The following is a 21,784-nucleotide window of genomic DNA, read 5'->3' as shown; positions in this document are numbered from 1 at the left end:
ATTAGTGTTCCTTGGTGGTCTAAAGTGTTGGGGGGGGGTTTCGAGGTTTCTTTTCAAAGCAGTAATCTTACTTAATTGTTTAATGTTTGCTCTCATATAAGTCAATTTGAGTTCTTATTTAGAGTAACAATAGAAAATATAAAGTGCTAAAGAGTAGTGAATTATGACTAGAAAACTCAAGTGAACAAGTGTTTTATTTCTTTATAATGATGTAAAGGTAGTGCTTTTAGTTGCATGACCACCATATTAGCCACACATCATAAAAAAAATCTAATTTTATAAAGGCAAGAGGTCAGGTTTATTAAAAACAATTTTGTACCCTTTGCTACAGTTAAACATTACCTTTAATATTGCGATTTTTATTTCACTTTTTGAAAGGTCCAGGAATGTCCCATTTTCTCTCAGGAGAAAAGAAAAAGCTTTTTTCAGACTACAAATGTACAAACCAAATAAAATTATTAAGGAAACATGGCTTCATATTCCTGAGTTTTGTGTTTAAAACTAAAAGGTCAGACTTTATTCCTCAGAGATTTTAGTTTTAAAGCTATTAAATAAAATAATCCAAGCCCGTTTTATTTAATCAGTTTTCAATGTAAAAATCTAATGTTCATAATAGTTCTATAAAAATTTTGCGTGTATTCTTATAAAAGTTAATAGTCGTGTTTGTAAGATCTTTATTAATAAAGTTTTAAAAATTGTTTTTCTTTATCATAGACCACGTTATTCAAAGAAAGATATTTCCAAGTTGTAAGACAATAGAAGGGCGTTTAATTTTCCTCACCCATTTGGCAAAATAAGTTTTGGGGAGTCTGAAGAAGTTAATGTGTTTTCTAAATTGTCTTCTTTGTCGCAAAGGAATTGCTTTTTGCTTTTCAAACAAGGTTTGTCCAATATTTGTCAATTTAATAATTTTAAAAATATTTATATTTTAAGAATGATCCTAAAGAGAGAAATCATTGAGAGAGTGAAAAAGAAGGCAAAACTGACAGTTTGCAAACATAAATGAGTAATTTCCTAGTTATTCTGCAGCATTAATCTTTGGCTATATATATATATATGAATGGATGCATATGCTGTTGTGCTCCTTGCATTATCTTATATTCTTCATTAATGTACAATTAAATAACCACATCTGAATCTAAATCCAGTATCATTTTTTTCACACGTATGTGTGTCACACTGATTGATATTGCGCTGTGGTAATTTTCATCAGTGTTTGCCACTATCAAATAGAGCACTTCTTTCTCATAAATCCTGGAATCCCACTCAAAGTGCGTTTTTACATAGGATTTGTTTTTAGCAAAAGAAATATTGTGATTTGCCGTCAGTGTTGTGAGGGAATGCACACGTGTTGGAGCCTATTTGCCTCTCCCACCTCTTTTCTTTGTTTGCCAAATAAATAATGCTATTAACTTCAGAGTATAGAAGCACTACAGCTACTACTACTACAAACACACGCACACACACAGAGTATATATATATGCTATATATATAGTGCATATGTAAGTATATATTAATATGCTTCAACTCTAGAATAAAAATTCCTGTTACCTCAAGCCTTGTCAGATCATTCATAAATAAACCACTGTAACACATAGCGTATAAATCTGGAGAGCTATACACAATTCTTTATCAGAACTATGTGGTAAGACTGGTGCTAAATATAAGTAGCAATGTGCTTTCCATGCCTGCAGTTTTCTAAAGTCCAGAAGTTCTTTGGATGGTACGCAGCATGAGAATGCTTCCTCTGCAGAATTCGAATGCTTAGCTCATTGGGTTAATATGTAAGAATTCACATTCTTGATTCCAGTATCACATCACTTTCTTCAAAATCTTACTGTTTTATACAACAATTGAATTTGGGGATGGTGTCTCACTTCCTGTCAATTATAATAGCTGTATCTTCAATTCAAATAATCCTTTGACGTTTACAAAGTGATTTTACATCCATTGTCCTTGTAAATCTGAGCAACCTTATGAGATGTTGCTAAGACATTTACCAAGGAATTTTAATTTGGCCTTCTTCCCCATTAAATAACCCAGTAAACTCTATGAAAGGATCTTTGAGGGTCCTGCTCTGTTTTTTGGTGATATACTAGTTTTTATGCATGTTAAATGTAAAAATTCAGAAGGAAATATCTCTTCCCTCATGTTTAATTATTTTAAGCTCCTACTTAATTCACAAAAATCTGGGTGCCTCACATCAAATGAACCAGGTATGACAAAAATTTTAAAACAGGAAAGAAAAAGAGTTGAGTAATAATGGAGAGATAGAATAAAAGAAATTTGAATAAGAATAGAAATACCAGCAGTGTGTTCATGGCCATTTGTGCACATCTCTTCACACCACCACAATCAGTGACATCAGGTTGGTAGTTTGCAAATGGCCCTGGTGAAGGTATTTACACAATGACAATTGGCAAACACTACCAATCAGGGCTTCCCTCCAAACCCCAGAGTTGGTTTCCCAGCATGCCATTGCCTTACAACCTAAATTAATCCATGTGTTAAAATGACTGGGATCTAAGTTTAATTTTATTCTCCTTTGGAACTCCAGAAACCTAAGTAAAACGGTTTTAAAATTACCCTGGTTCACAAACAGTGGCTACTGATCAAGGAATACATACTTTTCTTCAATAGTTCATTTCTTCATTTAGGAAATATTTGGTGGAGGCCCCTTCTGTGCCTCCTTTTCCAAATTAAAAAATATATAAGAATGATAATAAAAGAGTATTTGTCTCTAGAGCTGTTATATATTATAGGATAATGCTCGCAAATTACTTAGCACGGTCCCTTGTGAATAGTAAAGTTCAGTACATTTACCTTTTATCACAAGCCCTTCACCATAAATGGGGTACTTGGGCAATTCACCAGAGGTGCCAAGTTGAGGCTCTTGCCTTCAAGAAGTTGACAGTCTAATAGAGAATTTTTCTAGTTCCTAATTTACTTATCTGACATTTTGTTGTGTCTAACAGTGTAAGCTGCCCAATATTTTACTCTTTTACATTTCAGTCCAGCAATGTGTAAATTTGAAACCTAATGTATAAGTTTTGCCTTAGGAATAGATTGGGACAATACCAACAAGTTTTAAGTCTTTTAGCTTGTAGTACAAGAATTTAGTGAAGTTACAAGACCTTTTTTAATTGTCATTTTTATTCGTGTATAGTCCCCATGCATATTTTATATGGTTTGTTAAGCCCTCATTAATTTATTTTCATTTAGCCTAAACACTCAGAATAAGAAGCTTTGTTTTCTCTAAGTGCTGTCTTTATCAAAAACTGTTTATTGCTAGGAACTTTTTTTGAGAAAGGTTTATACTTTTTACAATTTTGTTATTTTGTTAATTTATCATTTCAAATAGATGGTTTGCACAATTTAGTTTTATTGAACTGTTTTGTCTTTTAGAGAAGATGTTTTGGGAAACTGAACTACAGTCCAGAGTTATTATTAACATTTGACATATATATTGAGCCAGACAGTCCCTAGTATTCAAGCCATTCTCTAATAATATAATAGATTCCTGGGGCAGTATATATTGAACGTTCTATAGCAGCTAACCGCTGCCTAGACAAGATAAAGGGTACAAGTTAATCCACTATCTATGTATGTATCAAATACAACTGTTCAAATAAGTTAAAAGCTTAGGGAGAAAATAGAAATATGAATATATTAAACATAATTACATCTGACAAGTATAAAGTTTATATAAAACAAAGCACGTACATATATACATAAGATATTGTGATCATAATAGCTTTTAAATATATATGTAACTGAGTACGTATGTACATTTTTCCCCATTGGAATGAGAATGTTAGTAAATGAAATAAGAAGGAGATGTGAAGCTGGAAATTTTAGAAAAGAAACACTTGTAATGTCTTCTCTAAGCAGGCCTTAACTTAAACCTAGTGTAACTGATTTATTTTGTTTATGTTTGAAGAGAGTGGAGAAGAGAATTGTTAAGGAAAGCTAGTGTGACTTGCAGGTAGCTGGCTTCTATCCAGAATGTCTTTTTTTCTACCATTTGTACTTTTCTATTCTCTCTTTACATTTGCTACTTCTAGAAGATAAAATGTACGATCCTAGACAGAGATTTGATGTGGAGCAATTGCTATGTCCCAGAAATTATATACCCGTATGTCGCCTCCTAAAATCTCTGAATTCCTGGATATTACTTGCAATTCCTCAACTTCATTTGAAGAAAGATCCCTTTCTTTGTCAGGGAAGTGTGACGGAGGTGAACTTGGATCCTGTCAGCATTTGAAAATTACATATACTTTCTTTAGGAGAACTGGAACAGTGGATAACTGTGCTCACTATTGATCAAAAGTGAAGCCTTGAACAGATAAGCTGCGCCTCAGCATTCATTTATGGGGAATCAAGAGAACAATTGGAATAAGTGAAAGATTTATCCAACAGAAAAGCCAAGTCTGGAGAAGTAGAGGAAATTTAAAGAAAAGGGAAGCATTCATACTAAAAGCAACAGGTCCCCCAGTACATTGTGCTGTTTTCAATCCTCAGAGAACAGTGAAAGTAAGAAAAGGTAAAAGAGTGCATAATATCACTCAAGATATTTTAAATCTTTTCCAGGCTTAAGCAGAGAAGAAAATGTTATGTTCTAAAATGAGATTTTATGAAAGGAAGGCTAGAGTTCATCATGATCTCTTTTTCCCTAGAAAGGAGGATGGGCTAAGGAAGCAAAACCTACAGCCCCTCATAAGCTAACTCGGGATCTTCAGGGGCTTGTCTACTCTTCCAAAACCAAATTCTTTTGGAATTAGTGAAAAGCAATGCTTCTCATCATTCCCAGGAGTTGGGAAGAAATCAGTAATCTGCAGTGTGTTTCAAACTTCATGAACAGCAACTTCCTGGTACCTGCCCATTAAAAAAAAAAAAAATTCATGAACAAATCAAAATAACACAGCTTTAGTGGATTTAAAAGGCAGAGATCCTGTTCCAGTAAGTAAAAATGGTTTGGCCACATTTAATTTCACCTTCTCTGCATCTTGAATACCCATGTTAACTACCCGAGAACTTTGCTGTTGTCGGAGTTCATATATGAAAGTGTCCCATGTCCACATTTTATCAAATGATCTCCTCTTCCTCATCAATTCTGAAAGTTACTTTTACTTCATTCTGAAAAGTGCTGATTGTTCTTATTCAGTCCTAAGAGAAAATGCTTGCTGTGATGGAGCCTTCCTTAGGTATCTCCTTGTGAACTTATAGATGCACTTCACTAGTCTCTCCTTTCAGGGCATGACCAAGAAGGCTCAAGTCTTAAATGTTTTAGAATCCTTTTTTTGAAAACAAGATTAAAATATCCATGTGATAGGCAGAATAATGCTTCCTCCCCGCAGGATGGCCTCATCTGAATCCCTGGAATCTGAATATTACCTTACATGGCATAGGGGAATTAAGGCCATCGATGGAATTAAGATAGCTAAAGAGCATATGTGGAGATTATCCTTGATTATCTGGGTGGGCTCAATATAATCAAAAGTGTCCTTCAAAATGGAAGAGGGAAGCAGAGGAGGATGGCAACCTGAGAAGGATTCAACACATGGTTATGGACCGTGAAGGTGAACGAAAGAGGCCATCAGCCTAAGAATGCAGGAAGCTTCCAGAAGCAGGAAAAGGCAAGGAAATGGACTCTCCCTTAGAGCCTCCAGAAAGAAATGCAGCCCTTCAGACACCTTGATTTTTGGCCTAGTGGGACTCATGTTGGATTTTTATCCTACAGATGGTAAGATAAGAAATTTGCATTGTTTTAAGCCACTAAAATTGTGGTAACTTGTTACAGCAGCAAAAGAAAACCAATATAAGCAGTGCTATCTGAACAACCTCTTAAACAAACCTATTTCTCATTTCTGAACAGTAGAAGATTCCAGTCTAAGAGTAAGCAAAATGTTTGCCCAATGAGGAGCCCACTTTAGCCTCAATGTCCTCTTGTTTGTTTGTTTTTTTCTGATCGTTTACCAACAAGAGGTAGATGTGCAAATGACCATTTAGGAAATGTGAAGACATTTTATAATTAAAGTATATATTTTATAGAGAATTAGAAATACCACCGCTCTATTATAATATTAATTCATAGAATCTCTTTCACTATTAAGACTCCAAGAATTTTTTTATACTATGGTTCTTCTTTCATACCTGTACACCTGTATCATATACAGAAAATAAATTAGAAGATGGTCTGATGTTTGCAGAGACTCTGCCTAAGCCTTCATGTAATTTAGCTTTCTTATGACCAAGCTTTTTTTTTTTAACCTTAATAAATTTTGGAATGGAGAAATCTCAAGTGCTAATATTCCAATTAGCCTTTGGGTCAAAAGTTATCCAAAACATGTATTTGCTCTATTCAATGCTTGTCCTTTGGACTATGCACAGTTCTGATAGTTAGCATCAAAGACTCAAGAAATTCAGCATCATGCAGAAGTGTGATGGGAATAAGACAACTGAAGATTGTATTTTATCTGCTTACATACATAACTCCTTGAAGGCAGGGATTGGTTATTATCTTGTTCCCTAGCCAAAGACAGTGTCTACAGCACGAGGTGTTCAATAAATATTTACTGGATAAAGGTTGAATATGAAAAAGTTTTTGGAGGCAATGCAGTGACGAGTAATATCTTGAAAATAATAGCATTGTGTTATTTTCTTTACTTTGCATGTCATTATTTTTTCAGTACCATAGGGCCAGTTTATGGCCTCAGTGCTTGACCAGTCTCCTGCCAAAAAGCCATTAAGAAACACTTTGCAAAAATGAGTGATGGTGCTTGCAGTTCACTGCTGCTCAGTCCTATTTCCTTAAATATGCATGTTGGCATTCCCTGAAACAGGTGAAGGCAAAATTAAAATAAACCAGAAATCAGAAGAAAATAACTTTAACTGCATTGAAAATATGAAAGGAATGTTTTTTTTTAATCAGGTTATGATGAAAGATCATGCCCCACAATTTCTCTTAAAAAAGGAAAAATACTGTCTGTTATAATAATTTTATGTTTACCTTTCTTTTTCAAATAGATACTGTTATTCAAAGAAGAGGAATATTCTTAGTCAATTGTTTAGAACTTTGATCTGTTCACCAGGGAAGAGTTTATGTTCAAAACTAAATAAGAGTATTTAAGATAGCTTCCACCCAGATCTGATCTTAAGGTTATATAAAAGTTAGCAATATTCTTGGTTTAGGGATTTTGCCCCTTTTCTGTTGACCCTGTGAAATTGCTCCTGAGAGCTGAGTGATAACTAGATTGGGCAGACAGTTAACTACTTATTAAAAGTGCCTGAGGAGGATTTTATGATTTACTCTAAACATGGGGTCAATCTCAAGGTCCTAAAATGTGCAGGGGACATTCTTTCCAAGTCATTCAACTATCCCTTTAATGAGCATGCATTTGTGCTCGGTGTTGGGTTGTCCAGAGGGGATGTAACATTGACAGGGCTGAGCAAAGGGGAAAGGAAGGGGTTCACTAGCTTGAGTGACATTTCAGTCAGTGAATTAAAGAAAAAAAAAGCATCAACAAAACATGAATCCTAATGTGTTGTTTGTAAATCTCTTGTTACCCTCTGTTTTCCAGTTTGGTTCTAGCAGTGCAGCACACTCCCAGAGCACATCATACGCACTATTAATGAAGTGCAAAGCCTAATGTGAATCTTTGGACAAATCACTGTTTTTCACATGGCTAACGGTGAACATTTTGGACATTGATTAACAACTTTTAGAAGTATCCTGTCAGAAGTCAGTGTCTATTTGAAAGATGCAGCTCCCTGGCCGTGAGTCTTCTGTTTGCCATTCGATTAATATGTTTTTCCCTTCTCCCAAGATGCTCAGCAGAAACAGTTCAATAACTTGAGATTTCTGGAAGGAATGCATGATTTTAGCTCCATAGACTCTGAGTCATAAATCTACACATGATGAGGAGAACCAGAGGAAAGACTGAGGAGGAGAAGTATCAATAGCATTGGTGCTGGGACTTCGTTGATTCTTTCTGCTGGTCCCATAGAGCTGGGTTTTTCAGAGTTTGGAAAGGAGTAAAAATAAGGGAGCAAGTGGGATTAGGACTCAGACCAACAGAATGAGCTGTAAACACAGGCAGTCAGTGCTGGAGTAAACACAGTTAATAGAAATGGAGAACAGGCGGCTGGGGAACTGGTCTGGTATCCAGTCCAGGCTTCAGGCCTCAGTGGTCAGGCTCTTGGACTGGGATGCTGTCGTGTTAAAGGCTAGAGTTCAAGTTCCCTTCAAGGGCCTCGGGACCTTACATGTCTGCTGTGTTTGTTTCTAAGGTTGTTTTCTTTAACTGACCTACCTCCATAATTAGCTCTTCAATGCTCAATCAACATACATCTCCCATATAGGCCTTGACAAATGGTGGGTTTGCCTTTGAGAGCTAGATAGTGATTTGTCAGTAACATATTTCAATTAAACAGACTATATATTTCTGAAGGCTAATTCAAGCTAAATGTGAGTCTGTCAATACTTTCACCGATGAGTGAGGAGCATATCCCTGCTTCTTAATCTCTGAACAAAATGGATTGTTGTTATGCTATATATATATATATATATATATTTTTTTTTTTTTTTGGCATGGGCGGACTCCGGGAATCGAACCCGGGTCTCCGGCATGGCAGGCAAAAATTCTGCCACTGAGCCACTGTGCTGTCCGCTCTGTTACGTGTTTTTAAAAGCTGTTTTCAAAAGATACTCTAGGATGTTCCCATAATATATTAAATTTTGTCATCAATATAATTATTTATGTGAGTATTTCTCTGAAATGGCTTAAGAGTAACTAGTCATGTTTCTAAGCCAACCACACCATTACCTCACACCTGAAGGATGACTGAAAACAGAAATAAATTCATTAGGATCTTAACAATCTTCAAATATCATATAGAAGAATGATTAGACTTGCTTCATACAACACAAAAAAGGTAACATTGGAGTTGGGTGCGGTGGGCAGGAAATGTATGTTGATTAAAGGCAAAAAAATGAGTACACTAATACAGTTATACAGGCAAAAATATAACATCAGATTAAATTTAACAATTACTCAAATACAAATTTTATGACCTGAAAAATCCAAAATTGCTGACATTTTAAATTGCTTTTAAAAATTTATTTCCTTGTTATTCAAATGTATCATTCTGTTTCCATGTATGGTATGTTAGTAAATGTCAACAATGCCCCAAATGTATTTGTGTGGCAGGTGAATCTCTATAGTGAATATGCCATCTATCGCTTGTGGGTTCATTTAAATCTCTTTTCCCATCTGTCTTTCCGCAGTGCATTAATTCTACATTCCTAATTCCTGCAAAGCCACCAACACAGTTTTAAACCATCTTGCTATCCACTCAAATTGTATTTCAGATGATTTGATTAGAAACTACAAAGGAACTACTTTCAACAAAAGCTTCTTATCGTGGAATACAAACACTGGTGAAGCGGCCATGCAGTACTTAACCTGCACTCACAGCTTTAGAAGCAAATATATTCAGTAAAGGAATTAATCACAGACTCAATCCCACCCCTAAGCCCCCTTATACAATTCATCAAGGAAGTTTAAATCTATGGTGGCTTCCCTACAACCAAATCTTAGTTACACATCCGAGCTCGTCTCATAGAAAGTGAGGAGATATTTATTTAATGACGATTTAAGAAGAGAAATGAAAACAAGTTCATATTAAAATCATCATAACAAGATAATCCAGAGAGGCTTGTTCATAAACCATATCCCTTGGTCTACCCTCCAGTGAGATTGTTCTTTTACTTAAAATTAAACTTAAGCTTACTGTGACATGCAAAAGAAGAGACTGACTTTTCTGACATTTGAGTAATGATTTGGTAGGTCTGGGATATTTGCATTTACTTTATTATTTCTATTTTCTTAAAGTTTGAATGTTTCCACTTTTGGTGTATATATCTGAGTGTAGTATTCTGTAATCCATGAAGCAAATTAGTGTTTATTAAAAGTAAACTTTTATGCCTGAAACTTTAAATTCCCTAAGCCATAGGATATGTAGACTACCAACCACAAGCAGTTGTATGCTTTCCTGGTAACACACTGTTCTGGGGAACAAAAGCACGAGAATGCCTCCGCTACTGAGTTTGATCTTATAAAGAAGTTGCTCTATTAGAGGATTTTGTTTTTCCTTCCTCTCTATCACTTCAGAAGGAGTAGCGTCTCTTTTTCATAGCTTTTTTTCCATAGGGGATGCTGTGATGTTTAGTGAAATGTTTATAAGGCAACATATTAATTTCTACATCATGCTTTTCCACCACTGTGGATAACTCATCAGACTACACAGTCACTGGTTTACTAGGACATGAACTTTAAGTCTCTGATTGAGATAATTTTAGATACTTTGATTTCATTATAGAAATTCCTAGACTACTTGTGGGATCAATGCAAGTGTTAAAACCATATTGAATTTCTTGAGACTGCAAGCTGAATTAGCAGAAAATAAAGATAAAATGCCTTTCTATTTAAGAACATGATGATGTTTTAATTGTTACAGCATTTGGCATGCCTAATGTATACAGTCCTTGACATTCATATAATAACAAAGGGAAGTTGTTTGGGATTTTTCATTTATTTCCTAGTGTCCCCTTTCCTCAGCCTCTTCCCCAGCCCTGACTTTTAGCTCTCCTCCAACTTCTCCATTCTGCTATTAAGAAAAAACACCCTATGTAGAGAAAGGATACATGTGAAAAAAAATACTTCATCGCTGTGTAGCTAGGTCAAGACTGCCTGTTACCTAGCTATGATGAACAGACCACCATCGTAGCGACAACTGATGTAGATGCCTCCAGGGTAAGACAAAGGTTTACATATTACACAAGCAATTTAACTGTTTTCTAAACATATTGCCAAGACAGTGGGAGTTGGCAGCCCACACTGTGTTTCAGGTTTTGGATCCTTGGATTAGAAGTGACTGCTGATTATGAACCTTTTTATTTGTCTTCTATGAACTACAAGCAACCTAGTAACCCAGGAAAGAATTCCTCACAGCACTTAAACTTGTCTTCCTAGCTTCCAAGATTACATACACAAATCACTTGACAAAAGTGGTGTAAGAGTCTTGTGCGTAGATAACCACATAAGACAATTGTCTTGTTCTAACCCTTAAAGAGTTCCACAAAGTGAAATGTTTTATAATCCCTTTTTGTGCAGTAGGAGGCAAGGAAGAAAATAAATGAGTTTGGGCAAAGATTATCCAAAAGAAAGAAAGAGGCTGTTTTGGGGTTCCAGTTGAAACACAATAAAGAACATAATTAACTTCACAATTCTTTGTGTTTTTCATTTGACTGCAGGGAGGAGATGAAAGAGGACTGCTAAGCCTTGCATTCCATCCCAATTACAAGAAAAATGGAAAGCTGTATGTGTCTTATACCACCAACCAAGAACGGTGGGCTATCGGGCCTCATGACCACATTCTCAGGGTGGTGGAGTACACAGTATCCAGGTATCGCTCAGCTACATCGAGGTGCAATGTTTCATCTTGTTTCCTCATCATCTCTTAGTAAAATTTTTTGTTTAGAGGCCACAAGTAATTAGCCATAGTGTGACAGTAATTAAATCATGCATCTGAAGGAAAATTGGAGGGAAAATGATGGGCTTTGGCACTTTTCTTCAATGATCTTTCACCTTTGGTGCAATTTCAGAAACTTAGAAAGTGATGTAATTTCTTAGGAATTTTTGTTAACTCCATTTCAAGCACTGGTTTCCTTATTCATGTGTCAGCCAGTTTGCCTCCCTGTTTGTGAATTATTTACTTTCTGGTAGAGTCACCTGACATCTTTGATAATCGTGGAATTGTTTCCTCTCCACAAATGTAGAAAAAATCCACATCAAGTTGATTCAAGAACAGCCAGAGTATTTCTTGAAGTTGCAGAACTCCACAGAAAGCATCTGGGAGGACAACTGCTGTTCGGCCCTGATGGCTTCCTGTACATCATTCTCGGTGACGGAATGATCACACTAGATGATATGGAAGAAATGGACGGGTTAAGGTAAAAGACTGACAATAGACACCATCCTCTTGGTGTTAAGATGTTTTAAGTGCCAGAAAAAAATGGTCTGAGCCAGTAAGTTAAAAACCATCACCTTGGTGAAGTGTCTCATTTTGTCTTCAGTGTGAACATTTATAAAATGAAGATGAATTCAGTAATATGCTGATGTCAACTAAACCAGTTCCTCTTGTGTAGTTGTGTGTCACCGTGACCCCTCCGAGAAGCAGCACCTCAAGCTTACGGGCAGTGGCTACTCTTCCGCTGCTGTGGTTGATCACACTGCCTCTCGGTGTGCTGCATAATGAACTAACATAGTCCAACAGAGCTTCTTGGGAGAAGCTTGATAATAATACAATATCCATAGATTGGCAGAAAATAAAGAGGACAAAGGTGCAAAGCAATACACTGCAGTCCACAACCCCCATTAATCTGTGTCTTGGTGCTGCTGCTTCTCTGGAACCAAACTGCCCTTAGTCTCATTTCCCATAATATGGAATTTGGAACGTGAATAAATTTGTCTCATGTAAAGGAATACCTCTCTTATCTGTAGAACAACCTCACCAGATGTAGTGTAGGTGAAACTGCACAATAAACACCAAAAAAAAAGCACTTACATTGTCCTCCAATGTCTCAGTGACTTCACAGGGTCGGTGCTGCGGCTGGATGTGGACACAGACGTGTGCAGCATGCCTTATTCCATCCCACGGAGCAACCCACACTTCAACAGCACCAACCAGCCCCCCGAGGTGTTTGCCCACGGGCTGCACAACCCCGGCAGGTGAGAACATGAACCTGGCCCCTCTTGCTTTAAAGTCAGGCTGGGATTCGGGACCTAAGAAAAGTGCTATCCAAGGCCATGGCTCTGAAATCACACCAGGGCATTGTTTGATTGAGTATTTAGCACTGTTTTTGAGTGAAGCAGATTGAAAAGGCAATTGAGACAACCAAAGGGACAAATTCCTGGAGAGAAATTCTCCTTAAAATTGTTTTGGGTTATTATTAAATAAACACTGTAGTATAATGATTAAGACTTATTGCCGTATTTAAATGCCTATAACAAAACAAGAAGGAGCAAAACTTGAGGATTTAACTACTCACCTGGAAAATTTAGAGAAAGAATAGCAAATAAAGGAAGAGAAATAATAAAGACTAAAGCAGAAATAGACTGGAGAATAATAGAAAGATTCAACAAAACTAAAAGTTGGTTCTTTGAGAAAATCAATAAAACCTAAAAATAAAAAGACAATCTGAAAAAACAGAGGGATAATAAGCCATTTGATTTGTTTCCTTAGACCCGTCTAAATCGTAATTTCCTCTTATGTTAAATGGGAGTGATTTATAACTACCTTGCTGAAATAATTAAATAAAAATATATGTTAAGCACTAACTATGGTATCTGGTTCTCAGCAGGTGTTAGGTAAATTACAGTGCTCATCACCATAGCTTCATTTAACAAAAATGATGTAAAATTGGTTTTCCAAGGAGTTGGACTAAATGTTAAAAATGTTTCTCCTTGAACAATATTACAAAGACTGCAGGAATTTGTATTTTCTGTTTGCTATCCTATAATGGGCATAAATAAAGGAAAACTAAGAAATATGGACAGTGAGAAACTTGGGGGACATTAAAAGAAATACTATGGAGCATAATATCAAAATTCTATGGTAAATGCTTCATCCTGTCTGTGGCCTGTAATTCATACTAAGAAGTATCTGGCCACATTCATTAATTTAGTAGCCAAGTTATTATTACCATTTAATGTTTATTGAGTGTTCACTATGTGCAAGGTGAGTATTTCTCAAGCTTTTTATTTTTATAATCCCTCACGCCCTTCACCTGCCCTCCATCAAAGTCCAAGTCTACAGTTCATTTCCTTTTTGGCATCTGAGCAGATCTTAAAATCTGTGCGACAGGGAATACTTAAGGTGGGTTCAGGATGTGGAGGAAACTGTCACATTCCATTCCTGTAGCTCAGAACTCACAGATACCACCACAAAGCAGCACTTTGAAGTCGAGCAGCCTGAGTCACCACAATTCCACTGGAGCTTTCGGGCAACCCTCCCAGGGGTCCTGAACCCTCCACGCAGACACATGGGGTGAGGCCTTTACAGGCCCACCGTGTGGCAGGATGCCTGCGCTGTGAAGTCTTACCTCCCCTGGAGGCAGAGGGCCATAGGAGCAGCCGTTGTTTATATTCCATCTCCTCCCAACAGAGGAAGGTTGAATAAAGCAGAAAGGAAACGAAAAGAATTATTGGCTAAAAGTAAAGCTAACTTCTATTAAGCACCTTTGGTGCAGGATACTGAACTAAATATCTTGCTTACATTATTTTATGCTCCTGAGTCTTACTCTGAAGTAGCTGGGGTCAGGCCTTTTTTCCCCCCTTAAGAATCTAAAGGTCAGAGGGGTCAAGTAGTTTTCAGTAGACCTGGTATTCAACCCCAGCTTGCAGCTCCCCAGCAGCGCCACCTCTGAGACACCTGGCCTCTTCTAGATTTGCTGTTTCTTGTTGGAAACAGATCATACCACTTTTGGCCATAATTTCTCCATCTTCATAAGAAAGGTTTACAGAAAAAAATGTCTTGTCCTATCATGGCTTTGGTTCCACTTTTAGTCACAGCGCGTTGATGTCATGATCTCTGCCGGGCATTGTAGTCTGAATCACTGAATTAAAACTTATCTGAACAAGAACAGTCACTTTAATTTGGCAGGTCAGGCTTATGGTTTTGCTATCATAAATGCAATCATTTGGAACCAACAATTTTTGTTTCATTATTTTAGTATGTTTGTTTTTAAATAATTGCTATGTATAATTTGTGTCTCTTGAGACCGAGCACCTACTTTCAATTTTCTTTAAAAAAAATTTTTTGGGGGGTGGGGAATGGTTACAGTCCCACAGTTTAAGGTTTTTATTTCCAGCTGCTCTAAGGTACTGGAGGCTAAAAGAAATATCAGCATAATGATTCAGCAGGCACTCATTTGTTAAACCCCACCTTCTCTGTATATCTCCACCATCACCTTTGATCTTTCTCCCACTCTTTAGGAGTATTTGGGCTATGCCCATTCTAACTTTTTCATGTTGGAAGGGCTGCCAATTAAAAAAAAATTAGTAGCTTCAGTGGTTTGGTTTGGTTTATAAGTAGTTAGTGTATTTTGTTGGCCGAAAGCAGTCATTCTCAATGGGATTATCCCCCCACTCTAGTGGATCTCTGCAACATCTGGGGACCTTTTTTGGCTGTCCCAACTGGGAGGGATATTTCTACTGGCATCTAGTGCGTAGAGGCCAACAATGCTACTAAACATCCTACAATGCATAGGACAGTCCCCCCAAATAAAAAAATTTTTAGACCGAAATGTCAATAGTGCTGAAGGGAAGAAACCTAAAATCAATGCCAGGTGTTTTCTACATTTGTGAGAACTTCAAAAATTTTATTATTCAAATTCATTCTTTCCCCAGCCCAAACTCCCATGCCTAGGCCCTCATTGACAGTCAACAAATTTGTTGACAGTCTACAAATATTTTGAGCTGATATTATTTTTCCAGCTTTGAAGTAGGTCACAGGAATAGAGTGGTAACGAAGTTGGATGTGTTGCTTGCCCTCATGGAGCTTAAAGTCAGTGGCTCACATTACAGAGATATTCTGGTTCTCAGATTGGGGTGGAGAGTATAAACACACAGTCAACATAAAAGGACCTCAGTGGTTGTAATTACAAGCTTTAGTTTATTCCATGAGTTGGAACACATGCTTACCTTTGTTAGAGGAGCCTATACTTTGGAATGCAGCAATCCATAGAAGAAACAAAAAACTGTTATTATATTTGGGGTTCATATGTGAATTGGTGAGTATTATGACTATCCATAGTACTTGACCAATATATACATGTGATGTTCCTTAACAGCAAACTAACAAATGCTTTAGGGCTGTATGCACATTCATAATAGAGGGAGACACCAAGATAAATTAAGAACTAACCTCCAGAGATCATTAAGCTTCAGCAATTTCTAGAGGATCCAATGTGAATAGCCCAAAGGTTCTTCTCCACAGCCCGCAAAAGATTCAGTGTCGGGAATCTTCGGTCTGAGTTTGGAAGATACCCTCAATAGGAATAAATATCTCTTCGCCACTTTTGTTATGCAGATGTGCAGTGGATCGGCATCCCACAGATGTAAACATCAATTTAACCATACTTTGTTCAGACTCCAATGGAAAGAACAGATCATCAGCCAGAATCCTACAGATAATTAAGGGGAAAGATTATGGTAAGCAGAGCATAATTTGATGATTTTGCTTTACTTTGGGTTTTAAAATATTAATTGAAGAGAAAAGGATATCTGCAAAGTGAGCATTGAGGAAAACATAGAGATTTTAGTCTAATTAACAGGGATGAGGGAACAAATTGCTCACATTTTAAAGGTCCAGTGACTCTTATAAGCTGTAGGGCACCCAGTGGGTTAATCACCTTACCCACAGGTTCAGAAAACTTAACATACTTGCAAAAGTGAGCAGGCTATACTTTGCTTACCTGAGAATTAAAAAGAATAATTTCTATTTATTTATTATAATATAAGAGAACTTGTCTGAAAGTCCTATATACAGAGAAAAAAAACGAAAGAGTTAAACGTAAGAAAGTTCTCAATATTTAACATGCAAGTCTCAGTATTAAGAAAAAAATGTGTTTCACATAAGAATATAATTTTTAAAGGGGGTATTTTAGGGATAACAAAGTAACATACTTGTAATATCTTGTTATTTACCCATGATGAAATGTGCCCATCATAGTACTTGTAAAACATTATTTTAATAACATAATTACTAGAGCATTAGAAGTATATATAAAAATAAAAATTTGGATAATATCGAATGCCAAAAAGCTTAATATTTTTCAATGTTTTAGTATTTCTTTTGAAGGAAGCAATATATCAAATATTATTATGATTCAGGGAACATAGTTGATTAAGATTATTAAATTGATGGCTTCTTCTATTTACTCATTCATTACGGATATTTATTTAGTAGCAGGAATGAAGCAGCTGTGTTAGTTCATGTGGTATTCAGTTATTTCACTTTATTTTCTTCAGGTATTTTTGTGTGTGAGCATCTTATAAAAGCCAAACCAAGAAATAATGTGGTTTAGAAAAAAAAATCTCATGAGTCACTAGTTCAGTGGAATTTTGGCTATATAATCTGTAGGCTACATTCAGATCGAGGTTCATGTGAGACTCATTACAGTCCTACATTTATGTCTTGACATCTGGCTAATGTTGACAGCCCTACATTTATGTATTTAACAAACACGTCAATGGTGCTTGCAACATGATGACCCCCACAGAAGGCATGTTTCCAAACTTTATTCCATTCATTATCAAAACAGGCACTCTTATGGCCATATCATACAGATGAGGAAACTGAGGCACAGAAAGATTAGCTGTCACACAACACAAAGTGGCAGAGCCAGATTCAAATGTCGGGGTCTGTGGCCTTAATCATTTAACTATGCTGCCTCGCAGGGTCCTGGTTATTTAAAACGTGTCTTATCTTCTCTATTTCTTATAATAATCCTATTCGCCATAATCACGTGGGAGAGAAGGACTTTAAAATCATTGTGTCTTCACTAAAACCTTTGCCTAAAGCACGGCCTGTCGGTAGTGACTTATTTGACAGTAAATATTTAAGGAGTATTTCAGACTAATTTGCAGCTGGCTTTTGATCTTTTCCAGTAGCATACATATATTCAACATGATGACACGCATGGAAAGATTGAGATACATGACTATATACATTTTGTTCAAAAAGAATTATTGGAATAGACTTTGTTAACTATTTAACTTTAGAAACAAAAATATTCCAATAGTTTAAATAAAGATATTATTTGATTAAGTGACGATGTTTTTAACATACAATAAATGTGGTTTTAAAGGACTTTTAAGTTCTTTACTTTTATTTTCATTAAAATGTGAACTTTTAAACATTTTATATAACGTGACAGGGGAATACCTTGATAAGCTGAACATATACAGAAGCATTTCTTACCAAAAAAAATCAATATTAAAGAATTATTTTTAAGTATTTTGATTCTAAAATAAATAACCAAGCTTTCTAAAATATTCAGATTCTAATTTCATTTGGGTTGGCAGTTATTAATAAGAGCAAGTATTTGCAGAGATTTTCATTGCCTTAAGCTGTGGCCATTTAGAGGCGGATCTTTAAATTTTGGTACTATTTAAGCAAAGAGAATAGTTATTTTCACTAAATATCTATAGCAAGGATCTATCTCGTGAATATTTTAAAACTTCATTGTTTAAAATAAATTCCTATAATAATTGTTGTTTGGCCTACATTATGAAAATACTTCATTTGATCTAATGCTATGTTTGTTTCTTTCTAGAAAGTGAGCCATCACTTTTAGAATTCAAGCCATTCAGTAATGGCCCTTTAGTTGGCGGATTTATTTACCGAGGTTGCCAGTCTGAAAGACTGTATGGAAGCTACGTATTTGGAGATCGAAATGGGTAAGTTTTCTGATATTAGAATTAAATATACCAAATGAAATATCCATTTATTAGTGACCACACTGCCATAAAATAATCAAATGATTGTCTCCTTTTGGGGGTCATGTCTGGGACACACTTAAATATTATGATTTACTTTTAGTTCCACTGCATATGATATAAGTTTAGTTGAACAACTCCCAAATAGATGCTTTTTTTTTAAGTTCATAAAATAACTTTTACGGGCAGAGAAGTGTTTGGATGGATTTTTCGTATCATTTAGGCTTTCCCCCTTCATCCTTAACACACACTTAACCGTGACAATGAGTAATGTGAAAACAATTACTACCCGTGAGATGTATAAATACCTTATAGATTCCTCTTGGAAGGCTAAGAATTTTTATCTTTGCCACATTTCCAGGACTTTGAACAACCAAACATGATTTGTCTCTATAGTGTGCAACAATACAAAGTTAAAGTTTAGCCTAAATTTTAAAGGTCACATTGTGGGTAATTATAAGAAACTCTATGTTGAAGCTGAAATTAGGAATCTTGCTTTCCAAGTCGCTGACATCCAGGCATATTGCAGAGCTGAAGCTTGGTGGCTAAAACGAACTAGAAAAGTGTACTGACCCCGTGCTCTTCCCCCCGCCTTTCTCTCTGATTATTAGCACAGCACGGAGTCTAGTCCTGGGAAGGAAGTATCATTCTCTGGATGAAGGGGAGGGCTTTTCTCATAATCAGGTACTTTTAGTGCCCCCCTCCAAACAAAGCATTATCTTTAAGTACTTTCTTTCCTTCTGGGAATTTCACACTATTCACACATATATATGGGCTGCGTTATTTTCCCCTTTAGAAGCCAGGTCATGGCACAACAACTGTTCATTGTGAATTTTATTTTTAAAAATTTACTGTGGTCTTTAAGCCAAACCATGTTTTCACGATAGGTTCATGGTATGTTTTCATTATAGGAATTTCTTAACTCTCCAGCAGAGTCCAGTGACCAAGCAATGGCAAGAAAAACCACTCTGTCTCGGCAACAGTGGTTCCTGTAGAGGCTACTTTTCAGGTCACATCTTGGGATTTGGAGAAGATGAATTAGGTATTCTACAAACCATTTCTGTTAAGTTCCATTCTTGCTCTTTTGCTTAAGAGGCTTTGATCTACCCTGAAGAAAAAAAGTATAACAATCTCATCCGCTACTTTTGGAAAATTTAATTTTAGTGAAGGTGACTTACTATTATAGACTTTAATGGGCCAGTTAAGTTTTCTCTTCCAGTATCTGTTTTCCTGGGAGTAAATAAATCTTATTTCCACTCCAGAAATATAGAAGTAACAAAGCAGAAAAATGTCAGCCAGTGGGAGGCAGAAACAAGAGAGACTTTTTGAGTCCTGAAGAAAGACAAATCTTTTACTGATAATTTTTCTTATACATCTGAGACATTTGTTTATATTCTCTACCTGAAAACATTTCTACTTATCTATGTCTCTTGGAGTAAAGAAGATTTGTTGAAATCTGGATCCCACCATACCTGCTATTTCCTATTTTTCTATCTTGTTTTGTCCATCAGGCCATAAAATATATGCCATGTAATCTAAGCTTATAGTTCTTCTTTCCAAAATAACAGAAATTATCTTCTCATTGATGATCTACAGTAGAATATACACTATAATAATTGGCATGTTATTAAAATGCATATGATAAAACAAGCAAAAAGTTGAAATCGAAATGTGATCAGAGAGCAAAATCCTACTTTAATTACAGAGATAAATGTAGCTTTCATAATGACTCCTTTTAAAGAACATTATCCAAAGAAACTATAGCTACTGTGCCTCCATAACCTCAGAGATGAATTTCCAGGCCATAAAAATAAAGGGATGTTTCCTATCTAAAAATCAGAATATTTTCTCTAAAAATCTAGATGTGGTTTTCCTATATCAAATGCAGATTCATTAGAAAAGTTCCATACCTTTCACTTTGATTAATAAGGAACTCAGACAAACCACCTGAAATACATAAGACATATTTGGAGCCACAGGAATGTAGTAAGTCAAAGAAGAGGAGTCCGGTCAGCTCCTTTCTTTTCCAGCCTTGAAAGCATTTTATAATTAATTTTCCCTTTACATTCTACTATCCCACTCTGCAATGTATTTTAAATTTCACTGACAAATCTTAATTCTGAATATATAAATTGCTATTGAATTGCTTATGGCTGAGATAGAGATGAATTTTTATATGTTGTGACTGAATCATTTTTATTTCCTCAGGCCTTGCTACAAATGACTCACCATCAATCATCCTATTAGTGTCACCACCTTTGGTTAAAAAATCCCAAATGTCTCTGTACACTTAATGCTGTGTTGGGAGCAAAACCAACAAATGAAACATTCACCACCCTTACTCTGCAAAAACTCCAAGATCCTGTATAATTAAAAATAGATACACTTCTGCTGAATTACATTTTAATGTGAAACTACTTGTTTAATAACTGAAGAGCCATATAAGAAAATGAGAAAAGTTTTTGCACCGTTTGAAACAAAAAATGTTGCATATCTGTTTTTACTTTTATTTTTTTAAAACTATAAAATTAGGATGATTTGTTGGGAGGATTAATTGAGAAAAACGATATATAGTTCTATTGGACAGTAAATGTTCATTATTTTGCTTGCATGCCTTTTCTTTTAACTTGTTTTTTATTTTTCTGTTGTATGTATGATTTTAGTGTAAATCCCATTTTTAGGAGTAAGAAGTAGATAGGTGTACTTATTACATAATAATAGAATGGAATAGAGAAATGTAGACTAAATGAAGAACTATGCCATGAGCCAGAACCAAATATGAATTTCAAAACTTTATAAACAAATAATCATAAATTCAGTTTCTAATTTCCTCATCCTGTGATCCATTCTATACATTGAATTATACAGACATAGTGGTAATAAGCAAAGGTGGTTGTCTCATAAAAGGGTACTCCACCTTTATTGGTTGCTAATTGCATTTCTTCTATTGCTAAAAGGAATTGGAGTTGGAATTGAGCATCAGGATCTCTCTCTCTCTCTCTCTCTCCGTACCCCTCCCCAATATTTAATATTTTAACTTTTAAAAAGCTGAAGATTAAAAAGAAGTACCCCAATTCTATCTGGCCTCAAATTATCAAGTAACAGTCACAACTTTAAATAAATCAAGATAAAATGTACACTTTCATTAAACATTAATACTTTTTTATTGAGCACCTAGTCTCTGCAAGGCTCTGTTCTAGGTGCTGGGGATACAGCAGCAG

The 21,784-nt window shown here is 35.8% G+C and overlaps 2 protein-coding genes across 6 annotated transcripts in view; one reads left to right on the top strand and one right to left on the bottom strand.

Moving 5' to 3' along the window:
- Nucleotides 1-21,784, top strand: part of HHIP (hedgehog interacting protein) — an 89,726-nt gene that overhangs the window by 43,413 nt on the left and 24,529 nt on the right. For all 3 annotated transcript variants that reach the window (XM_077139917.1, XM_077139916.1, XM_077139915.1), the window contains exons 5-10: nt 11,315-11,466; nt 11,840-12,013; nt 12,648-12,791; nt 16,153-16,274; nt 18,401-18,524; nt 19,475-19,605. In XM_077139917.1, the coding sequence (XP_076996032.1) occupies nt 11,315-11,466; nt 11,840-12,013; nt 12,648-12,791; nt 16,153-16,274; nt 18,401-18,524; nt 19,475-19,605 (847 nt within the window). The remainder of the gene's footprint in view (nt 1-11,314; nt 11,467-11,839; nt 12,014-12,647; nt 12,792-16,152; nt 16,275-18,400; nt 18,525-19,474; nt 19,606-21,784) is intronic.
- Nucleotides 13,791-21,784, bottom strand: part of LOC143666273 (uncharacterized) — a 139,010-nt gene continuing 131,016 nt past the window's right edge. For all 3 annotated transcript variants that reach the window (XM_077139928.1, XM_077139925.1, XM_077139923.1), the window contains 2 exons: nt 15,988-16,246; nt 13,791-14,216 (listed from right to left, as the gene is read on the bottom strand). In XM_077139928.1, coding sequence (XP_076996043.1) covers nt 16,235-16,246 — 12 coding nt within the window. In that variant the 3' untranslated portion in view covers nt 13,791-14,216; nt 15,988-16,234. The remainder of the gene's footprint in view (nt 14,217-15,987; nt 16,247-21,784) is intronic.

This window comes from Tamandua tetradactyla, chromosome 22, assembly GCF_023851605.1.
Source record: "Tamandua tetradactyla isolate mTamTet1 chromosome 22, mTamTet1.pri, whole genome shotgun sequence".
Classification (NCBI taxonomy): Eukaryota; Metazoa; Chordata; class Mammalia; order Pilosa; family Myrmecophagidae; genus Tamandua; species Tamandua tetradactyla.
The sequence above is the reverse complement of the archived record's forward strand: the minus strand, read 5'-3'. Positions and strand labels throughout refer to the sequence as shown.